Source organism: Pocillopora verrucosa, chromosome 4 (assembly GCF_036669915.1).
Source record: "Pocillopora verrucosa isolate sample1 chromosome 4, ASM3666991v2, whole genome shotgun sequence".
Lineage (NCBI taxonomy): Eukaryota > Metazoa > Cnidaria > Anthozoa > Scleractinia > Pocilloporidae > Pocillopora > Pocillopora verrucosa.
The window spans coordinates 25,055,252-25,066,301 of record NC_089315.1 but is presented as its reverse complement, the minus strand read 5'-3'; the positions used below and the strand labels follow the sequence as shown (position 1 = coordinate 25,066,301).

Here is an 11,050-nt window from a genome sequence, read left to right as displayed (position 1 = left end):
AAACAGAAAGAAATCGAGCTCTAAATATGCTTCACTTACTCTCCAATTTAGCCTAAGGCAATTTTTCAACAATGTTTCGAATCACCGCATTTCGAGGAAATTGACAGTTCAGATCAGACATGGGTTGCACAACCAAAATAGCGCTACCCGACTCCGCTATTTCTTTACCTCGTGACTTAGTGTAAGAATGGACTAATACATGAACTGACATCAGAAAACTGACATTAATGCAGTCTGTCAAAAAGATAGATTCATTTTGTACGAAGGTAAAGACGCGATGGAACGTTCAGCCTTGGATCGCGCCTCAAACAGACGTCGCAAGGACACAAAATGTTGTCAAAGTAAGCTTGTTTACTTATTTCGTTGTATCTCTCCATCTTCTTTGGCGATGTTTTACGTTTTCCACACAAACATCTTCATATGGCTGATTACCTCAGCGCTAAAATTGAGATTTTCAACCGCCAATGTTGTGACGTATAAAGATTTCCGGTTCTTTGTATTTGATAACTAATGAACTTCGTTCACAAGTTCTACTTAACGAAGGGAAACAAACGATTTGAAACTGATAAACTCCCAAAACTGCGAACAAAGATCCAGCTTGGTTATAAGTTGTACCTCACAGGAGACCCCATTAGCCAAACTTGTGAAGTGAACGGTGAGATATCAGCCAGACCTGGCTTTTTCAGATTTAGATAATACTGGAGTATATCACGGCTTTACAATACTATGTTATCGTAGCTAATTAAGCTTTAATACCCATAGGAGAACAAATATATTATACCACCCTGTCATTTGTATTTCGAATACATTTACTTCCGCTTTCGTTTGCCCACACGAGTGTTTTCGAAAAGTCTACTCTGAAGACCGTTTTAGTGTGAAAGGCTAATCTCACCAGGTTAAAATGCGTTCTCGGTGTTTGAAAAATTTTGTATATAATATTGGAAAATTTTCATGCAATTTCCCTTCCTTAGAATGTTTAAGCTTCTTAAATTTCGCTCGACAGTTTTCCACTTTTCTAATTAATGCTCCGTTCACTCTTGTCCGAATAATTTTGCTAATGTTTTTACTAACTATGCCTTATTATCATAATTTGAAGAAGACTTACAAGTGTTTAATCATTTGTTTCATGATTTAGAGTCCCTATTAAGTGTAGATCACTATACTATTAGTTTTAGTCACTCGTAGGAAGCTTGGTTGACAGGAACAAGGCAGATCAGTCTTTTGTTGATCATATGCAAGGATGTTGTTGGGATATCTTTGCTGACCATGATGATAAAAAGGATGCTAAATCGTCCCACTAATAATTCAAGCGTCACTGTCAATTGTAAATTCAAGACGTCAATTGAAGATCGCAATGTTTCGACCATTATTTAAATTGCTAATATTTGAGGGGCGACGAAGATTCGTTGCACATAGTAAATCAATCAAAACGGGGCCCGGATAATTCTCTTCTCTATTTGTTTGTTTTTTCATATTTTTGTTTGAAATTTTCACGTCCGCATCAAGTGTCACCCATCAAGAACTAAATGTAGATCGTTTAGCATACCAGACAACCTTGAGTCATCAATGGTCACGGGTGAACGCACGAACATTCGTTGAAAAGTCAACAGAAAATTTACTAGTCGCATTCGTGACGTCGTGTGACTCATCTGCTTAGGGAAATCCCCCAGTCTTCCTTGCCTGCCAAAAAGCACCCCGCGTCATTAGTTGCACCATCACTTTCCCGTGCGCTTCTATCATTAAGATCGTCAGCGGAATACAATAAATCAACTTGGAAAGGGTTTTAATTACCACAGATTTTCTCTATTCAACAAGAAGAAACCTTAATTTCAGTATCCAAGCGGGCTAGAATGGGTAAGCAGTGGTGTGGCCTAAATCTCTCTTTTTGCCGTTCCTCCCGATCGAGTCGATTCCCTTTTTTGTATGCATTTATTTTAGTGGACTGGCTATTCATACCGCTAGCAACCTGTGGACAATTTTCGATCAATCTTTCACGTTTGTTTCTCTTACAGTTTTCTCTCATATGGTATGAAGAGCGACATCGAGCTCAAGGTAAGAGGGGATTTGTGTACTATTCAAATTTTTGGTCATATATTTCATCGTCGCGCAAAAGAATACATTCGAGTTCGACATAGATACCTGGTCATTGTGCAGAATGTTTGTGTTATGAACCTGTTGAAAAGCCAAACTACCACGACCCTCCTTAGGGCCTGTTTACATAGGTGAAGTAACCCGCCTTGCCGTGGTCGAAAAATAACCCGCGTTTACAGACAACCTTACAAGCCCGGGATTCTCGAGGTTGTCATCGCACTTGTAATTACAGAGTTAAAGATGTCACTACGGCGACTTGTGGGAAAACTTTGCCGAAAAAACGTGATGTATTTTGCTCTAAAATTTTCGCCAATAGCTCGATGCGTCAACCGTACCATGTCTTCACTTCGGCGTAATATGTGGATGGACTAAAGAAATGGTGTCTTAACGTTTTAGCTTTGTATGGGACGGGTAGGAGATGTACAAAGTTTTGACACTCTCGTGTTTCGCAATTGTTTGGCTCATTTGATCTTTTAGTAACATGAACACAACACCGGCAACGCGCCTAGGTGGGTCACCCCACCTATCATGTAAACGCGATCAAGATGAAATAATAGATTATATGGACAAGTGGGTTACCTCAACTACCTGGGGTTCCTCACTTTCGTGTAAACAGGCTCTAAATATCCATTATAGGGGCATCCGAAGACATAAATTCCACTTTGGTTAGGTCATTCTTGTCATACTAAGAAATTTCATCTTTCAAAATTATTGTATAATCTTCAGAGGGTATATTATAATGAAGGCATTGAAAGCCTTCTCTGAAACCAGCATCCCTGTTCCACTTAAGTGAATACAATCATGACTTTAAATTGTCTACAAGCTTGAGATACATGTATGAAAATGTATTTATATGAAATAATTTGTACTTCAGGTTAAAGTCCTACCAAAGGGATGAACAGTAAATGGTTATAGCAGTTGCCCATTTCCAAATCACCTTTGGCCTTTTTCAAAGCAAGACCTGGTGCTCATCCTTTCATATGATTATAACTTTTCATTCCTATGCAAAATAACTTCATTTTCATATGAATGATTGAGTATGATGCCTTATTTTGGAAAAGAGGCAAAAGGTAATTTGGAAATGGCTTATTGAAAAAGGAATAGTGTAACAATTTAACCCCTCCTAATGATGTGGCTTTTTCATCTTTATGTCCCACTGCATCAAGAATTTTGTTATAGATATTTTCTAGAATCATGCTCACAACGGATTAATAGTTCTTCTTTTTCTTTCCCTTAGATAACACTACTTTGGTTACTATGGCTGCAGTCTCTGGTAAAATGTAGACCCATACCTTGTCCTCTGTCGAAAAACATTGTACGGTATGGTCCCAATGGTGAAATAGTGGACTGTGTTCCTTGTGCAAACTGTCCCATTGGACAGGGGTTGTCATTTCCTTGTGGATCCAAGGTGTCAAATGACTCAAAAATTGAGTGTGTATTTTGTGAGCCCAACAAAACTTACTCTGATGACCATGGAAAAGGACACTGCAAAACATGTCAAGATTGTGGTGTTAGGAATGTGATTCAGGAATGCACAATCAACCAGAACCGTGAGTGTGGGAAAACATGTCCTAAAGGGTATGATTTTGATAATACATTTGATGACTGTGTGGAAGAGCCAGAATCAGAGATGTCCACAGCTATTTCAACACATTCCACAAAAACTGTTAAACTGGAAACCAGTGGCAAAGAAACAACTGAAACACCATATAAAAGAGAAGCTCATGATGTTACCACTACTGCCTCAAGTAATTCTATCAATATAAACAGCAGTCAGCCAAAATTTCCATCAACAGGTGTTGATAATACCCCTTCACAAGGGACATCACTGAAGGGAACTAATAACTCTCCATATGTGTGGTCAACAAAGGAAGTTCAGCTTCAACAGGACCACAAAGCACTTTTAATAGCTATCTATGTTTTAATAGCTGTAGTGATTGTTGTGATTATCGTAGTGCTGGTGATTGTCTGCAAGAAAGGGCAAGATCACAGCACTTCAAAGAGAGATGGAGAGCCAAGAGGTAGGATTTTAATACTTATATGGTCAAAAATCCTGGTGGCAAGTCCTCTGATCTTGTCATCAGGGAACTGATAGCAGGAAAACCTCAACCCTTTAACTCCCACAACTGACCTGAACATAATCTCTTCCCACAATATCATCACAACATGAAGCAGACAAGTGATGAGAATAAAGCAAAATATAAATTAGAGGATTATTTATTGATCCATTACCAATTTCTCCAATATCACTCCTGGAGAATTGTATGACAGACAGTAAGAAGAATTACAAATGAGATCATGGGAGTGAACAGCTTACCTGAAACTGATAAAAAAAATTAACATCCAGTTTTATGTCAAGAGATTTAAGTTACCCAGTAGTTTGGGAAAGCAGTCAATTCTTAACATTCCCCAAATTGGAAATGTTTTATTTTAGATCACATATTCACCCTCTTCTACCTAAATTTTGCCTTTTCAACTATTTCAGTAAAGGCATCTCTCAATTTGACAATAAGCCCACATCTCAATCATTTAACCCTCTAACTACAGGGCAAGGAATGACCAAGACAGTAAGGTGAATACATTATGAGATCTGGGAGTGAGAGGGTTAAGATCTTAATCCTTGTGACAGACTGAATTTATTCATAAAATTCTATTAAGATTTTAATTTTGGTGATTGTAACTTTAAGTTTGTTTAACAATTAATTTTAGCTCTCCTGTTTATATTTTTGCAGAAGTCTATATACATGCAGTGCTTGCCTGGTCAATAATTGCAATTAACTCAAAACATACAATTTTTAGATATTGCAGAGGAAAATATTCCACTGACTGAAATTGATGAAAGTGAGGGTTCATCACAAGCCACAATTAGTAGCTCTTCAACACAAGGTATTTCAAAGTTTGAATTCAACATAGGATAGGTTAGCGTCATCTTACAAAAACAAAAAAACAAAAACAATAAGGACTGTTTTGCTATTTTTTTCTAGTTCTGGGGATTGAAAGGGGTTAAGTTTCTGGTGAAATTGCCATGCTGCGTCGGTGGGAGAGTACAACAGGGTAATAATTAATACCATGAAATGAGTAACAAATGTAAATTGGCCACCATTAAGAGTATAAAAGCTGACATTTCAAGCATTAGCCCTTCCTCAGATTGATTGGAAGAATTGTAGGTTAATTGTGTGTTTATATATGCGGATATTATGGAGCCACACTATTTGTGGGAATATGGTGAAGAGATAACAAGAATAAATTTTAGTTAAACTCTCTCGAACTAGAGATTTAGTTTGCTACTCAGTATAATAAAATTCTATCATGACACCTCATTTAGCATAAACCAAGCAGCAGTCACCCTTTGATCAGCTATCCAAACCTGGCTTCATTTAATTTTCATGACCTGAATTGGTAATTTCACCTTAAATCAAAAAGATGTATGTATCACGTATTGCTTTTATACAATTAGCATAAATATTTGAACCAAAAATTTCATTTTTTTGTCGCAGTGCAACAGTTATCATTGTATTACCAGAAATTGTGGCTTTATCAATTAATGGAGTCTAAATATTGACTTCTTAAACTCTAAGATCTGATTCATTTTAAATTCTCCCTTCTATAGTGGCATCTGTTTATTCCAGCCCCTAGAAATCAGGAAGCCAGGAGTATTTTCTTTAGCTGCCGACAAAGTTTGAATTCTCATTACCCGGTGGCTGGTTCAAATATCAAAATTGTGTGGATCGAGAACATGTTAATTGCACCAGAGAAATTAAGAGAAAGAGCTTCAAGTTTTTATGCTTTTTTCATTTTTTTCATTAGAGGATTTGCGTGATCCTGCTCTTGAAGATAATGCCACAGAACCTCTTTTAACACTGGCATCAGTGGACATTCCTACAGGTACAATTGAGTCGAATAGGCCATTTTACAATTGTGTACTTCATTGCCTTTGATTGGAGTGAGGCTGAAGGTGACCATGTTGTAATAGAGACCAGTATCTACTGGTAGTTGGTATGATAACAAAGTAATTAATTTACATTTGAAAGCAGCAAGGTTAACTTTGTATCATAACAACGTCACCCTTATCCTCACTCATGTTTGAAGGCTTGGCAACCAAGCACACAACTGTAAAATGGACTATTGCATTATGACAGTTTTTCTTTTCAATTTTTTTCTCTATATATCTCAGTATCCCTACAATTGCCTTCCAGTAAATTAACCGAAAGGTTGCACATTCTATGAAATATTCTAAACAATAATTAAAAAAGGCCTGCATTTTGTTGTTTGCTTACCAATGATTTTCTTGAAATAATATGTAAAAATAATATCCATCAACAATTATCTTTTTAGATAACAACATATCAAGAAATGAGGTGTCTTCTCATGCCAGTGATGCTCAAGGGGAGGATGACATGAATGTAGAAAATATTCCTGCAGGTGATAATAATTTATAGTCATAATAGCAAAAGCCTCATTCCAAGGTTGTAAATCTTAATATAAGGTGATGAAAACAGTACATGCCGATACTTGTATTGCAATGATAACATGATAAAAACTCATGCAACTAAAATGGAAGATGACTTTGACCAACCATTTATCCATACATCAATACATAAATACAGTTAATATCCTGGCACCTCCCTGTAATTCATAAAAACTGCATAATTTATTATAAGTGATTCCACACAAATGTCCCCAAATCTGAAAAAATTGTGGATGTGAAATGCACACAACTCAAAATTGTGAAGTGAATATTGGTCCGTCGGATGAAAACCAAATTACGTGACTCTGAACAATCCCGAATCGTATGAATTTTACAAGAATTTTATTCGATCTGAAATAATAAAATAAATAACATTCCTAAACAACAGAACCTAACCAAAAATAAGAGACCTAAGTACATCATATAATCTTAAAAACAAGAACAGATTTAACCGCTAATTACATGCGGCCTTACAGAAATTACACCAACAGAAATCAACGCGAATAATTGAATGTAACAAAGCCTAAGAAAACCAAAAACGACTTAAAACAACTGACTTACTTCGTGACGGGATTCCAGAGTTAAACTGAACTGTGTAACCATTAAAAACGGGAAAGCCATCTTGATTCATACCTCCGACACGACACGTGTAAAAACTTACTAAAAACCACAAACTTACTCATGTTTCAATGTCAATCAATGTGATCAATAAGTGAAAAGAAAAAGTGAAATATTAAACTAAATAAACTTTTAAACGTAACGCAAATGTCACGCGAGCAATGTTCTTCTCGAAACAAACATGCCCCAAATAATTTCAAATATTTATTAACTTCCTTTCCTCTCTGTCTCATAGATGTTCTTGTCTCTGGTATGGAAATGTTTTGTGATAAGAATGGTAACTTGTTCAATTATGTTCAAAAAAAACTTGATGCCCTGGAGTCCCATACTCACAAAACATGGCGCAGCATTGGAAGAGAGCTGAAGGTTAATCCTGATACTTTAAACTTGATAGAAGCTGACAGAAGAAGTCCCACAGCATGTCTACTTGAAACATTAAAAACTTCTGCAAAGGAGCCTACAATGAGGGAATTTGTTCAAGCCCTCAAAAATTGTGGAAGAAATGACATTGCAAAATACATCTGCAACAGGCCATGGGCCTCAACAGAACATTAAGGGAGAAAGGAAAGAATACGTGATATTTATCTCAAATAGTATTTTTGAATGATAATGAATTTTTTACAGTCGTGCACCTAGTTTCTCCCTCAATAGCATCAGAACCAATCAAAATATTTCGAACAAAATTCTCAGACAGAACAAGACAGGGGAAAGTGAGAAAAATTCTGAGAATCTGAATGAAGGCATGATTGCATTATGCTTTAAGTGCAGTAGACAAATGGTTTCTTACAAAATAGACTCGGACAAGGATGAACAAGTTGAGGGATAATTAATATTATTAGACGTAGTGTGGCCACTATAAGCCAATTGTATCCCAGGGTTCAAAGATGAAGTTCTCTATGGAAGCTTCTGGCAGCTTGAGGCTATAAGCACACTAGCTATAGTTGGCTACCACAATGCTGGTAAAATTGTTACATACATGTACACTTTTATACAATTGACCTTTAAAGGCTCATAGGACAAACAGAAGTATACTCATTTGAGTTTCAACTCAAAATCCTCTAACAGATGCAAAACTCCAGTAAAGCAAAAAAGAGTAACAAGCAAAAAACCCACATACAATGCATGCACAATACAATGGGAATTTCTGTACCAGAAGAATATTGTTGATAAAATATTGATGTTTCTATGCATGAAGTTATTGTGTACGTTTTGTGAAGCAGTTTAACTTAAAACACAAGTACGTAATTGCTTAATATAGCTATTACAGCATATAAGTGAGTATGACTTTACTTAACAAGATGCTAACTGGGATAAATTACAAGTACGTAATTGCTTAATATAGCTATTACAGCATATAAGTGAGTATGACTTTACTTAACAAGATGCTAACTGGGATAAATTAACAAGCATCTTTACATCAACATTAACAAGCATCTTTTATTTTCATTTCCTAAGGATGGAGTAATGGCAGCAAATTCAGCGTTCATATTGGTGTACAAAATATTTGACAGTTGCTGTGGCAACAACAGAAATGAGATTATAACGTGGCATGGTTTACTAAATTAGTCAGGGCAGACTGGAGCTGCATTAAACCAATTCAAGTTAAACATATATTTAAAGAAAACAATATATGTATCTCAAATAGTATTTTTGAATGATATCTTAATTTTGTTAAACCATGAACCTTTCTGGTATTTTGTTCTGAAAAATGGTATGGTATAGATAATTTAATTGATACATAACTAATGCCTTAAGATTAAGAACTACACATTAGAGACAAAGTGTTTGGGTTAACTTTTGGCATCAAAAGCTGTCTTTCTGATTTAATTGATGAGTGTGAATTAATGAGAGGTGGTTATTGATGAGAATTTCTGACCTCTATTTTTACTTAAAATGTACTTTATTAGGGATTTGTATCATGCAATCTTCTTTGTTTAATTTTTTAAATGCTTACTTGAAAATCACTCTTAAATTTAATAAGCTATGGGATAATAATTTAAAGCTATATGAAAATTATTTAATGCTAGGAACTTTTCAACATTTAGTGAAGAAATGATGTTTCCACTGTGACTCATTACATGTCTTTTACACTGCTTATTAATGTCCAGGATTGTTTACAAGACACCAAGGGAAAAAAAGACGATTAATGCAAGGTTAAGATTTTAACAGTGTTACAAGAATTAGAGAACATGATTTGATTGGGTGAAAGCTGACTGAATATTATTTGTCATCACTGGCTTTCAAAGGTGTATTTTGGACCTCTTAAACCTTTCAAAATTTCATTCTGTTCCATGATCTTTCCTACGAAACAAGGTTAGGAGGGTGAAGCAAAATAGGACGTCCATGTGAGCAAAACTCTAATTGGAGAATTGGTAATTTCCAGGCTGCCCCCAGGTAAAAATATAAGGTGGGATCCCGCCAATCCCACCTGGGATCCCAGGTGTGTCCCGGGTGGGATCCTGCCTTTTTCAGGTGGGATCCCGGGTGGGATTATGGAACATCCCGCATGGGATCCCACCTGGGATTATGGAACATCCCGCATGGGATCCCACCTGGGATTATGGAACATCCCGCATGGGATCCCACCTGGGATTATGGAACATCCCGCATGGGATCCCACCTGGGATTATGGAACATCCCGCATGGGATCCCACCTGGGATTATGGAACATCCCGCATGGGATCCCAACTGGGATTATGGAACATCCCGCATGGGATCCCACCTGGGATTATGGAGCATCCCGCATGGGATCCCACATGGGATTATGGAACATCCTGCATGGGATCCCACCTGGGATTATGGAACATCCTGCATGGGATCCCACATGGGATCCCGCCTTAAATTCCTAATAGCATCCCACCTGGGAAAGCACATCCCGGGCAGGATTAAACCTAGAATCCCACCAATCCCTCTTGGGATCCTGCCTCAAATTTCAGATAGTTTCCCACCTGGGAAATCATATCCAAGGCGGGATTGCATCTGGGATCCTGCCAATCCCAGTTTAGACCCTGCATAAAATTACAGATGGCCTCCCACTTTCAGAAAAATCCTTTGAGGGATCCTGTTTATCACTGGAGACCACAGATTTATAAAATGTACCAGATAGGATATCTTATCAATTCCTTTTGTAACCTAATCCGTAAAATTAAGAGGATAAATATTTTCTAGGTGAGCTATAGACCCCATCAATCCACTGAGGGTCCAAAACTTTCCAACTAGGTATAGAACATACTGACACCTCCAATGGGATCCCATTGTCTTACCAAGCTGTTGATCATAAATGATTCAAACAGTACATGAATACACAGACTACATGTGATAAAGATCTCATAATTTATTTGCAATGAACCAGCATGTGTTTGATATGTTTCATTAACAAATTTCTTAACCGAACATTGTTAAATAATAACAGCACAACTCAGCATATTACTTTTTCTTCATCATTTAAGCAGACCATCTACAGTGTAATAAGGCTCCACGTTTAAAAAAATTGGCTGATGTGTATCAAAGAAGAGAAGAAAGACAAAACCTCAATAATTCATGTTATCAAAATTTTGACAAAGGTACTGATTGAAAGTCTGCTCTCTCTTCAGTCGAATTGTTCAAAGCAAAGCAAGGTCAGAATGTTCCCAAATGTGACTAAAGTAATCTTGAAACCTTACTCATAGATTTATTTCATTGTAAAGTGTAAGCTTAGGAAACTGCAGCATGCAAGTGACCAATTCGATTCTCAGAATTATTTGAGTTTCAGTTGCGCTGAGCGTTAGGTAAGCTTAATCCAAGCCGTTATTTCTATTCTTTGATAAGATTTTGATCACGTAACGAATATGGCAATTTGTACTCACCACAAACTTCTAAAAATCCTAGCTTTAA

At 36.7% G+C, this 11,050-nt stretch overlaps 1 protein-coding gene across 4 annotated transcripts; it reads left to right on the top strand.

Moving 5' to 3' along the window:
- Window positions 1-37: 37 nt before the first annotated feature.
- Window positions 38-9,551, top strand: LOC131774681 (uncharacterized). 4 transcript variants are annotated; one of them, XM_066165193.1, is made up of 7 exons: window positions 38-341; window positions 2,013-2,052; window positions 3,329-4,112; window positions 4,891-4,977; window positions 5,899-5,976; window positions 6,427-6,513; window positions 7,413-9,551. In XM_066165193.1, exons 1-7 carry the CDS (start codon window positions 331-333, stop codon window positions 7,730-7,732), a joined length of 1,407 nt encoding a protein of 468 aa, XP_066021290.1. In that variant the 5' UTR covers window positions 38-330; the 3' UTR covers window positions 7,733-9,551. The 4 variants fall into 4 exon arrangements, with proteins under 4 accessions (XP_066021290.1, XP_066021292.1, XP_066021291.1 ...); XM_066165195.1 differs by lacking the exon at window positions 38-341 and adding an exon at window positions 541-655; XM_066165194.1 differs by lacking the exon at window positions 38-341 and adding an exon at window positions 1,720-1,854.
- The last annotated feature ends 1,499 nt before the right edge of the window (window positions 9,552-11,050 follow it).

Coding starts and splice junctions, on each gene's coding strand:
- LOC131774681 (XM_066165193.1), top strand. Junction 4,113..4,890: donor GAGAGATGGAGAGCCAAGAG/GTAGGATTTTAA, acceptor TACAATTTTTAG/ATATTGCAGAGGAAAATATT. Junction 5,977..6,426: donor ATCAGTGGACATTCCTACAG/GTACAATTGAGT, acceptor TTATCTTTTTAG/ATAACAACATATCAAGAAAT.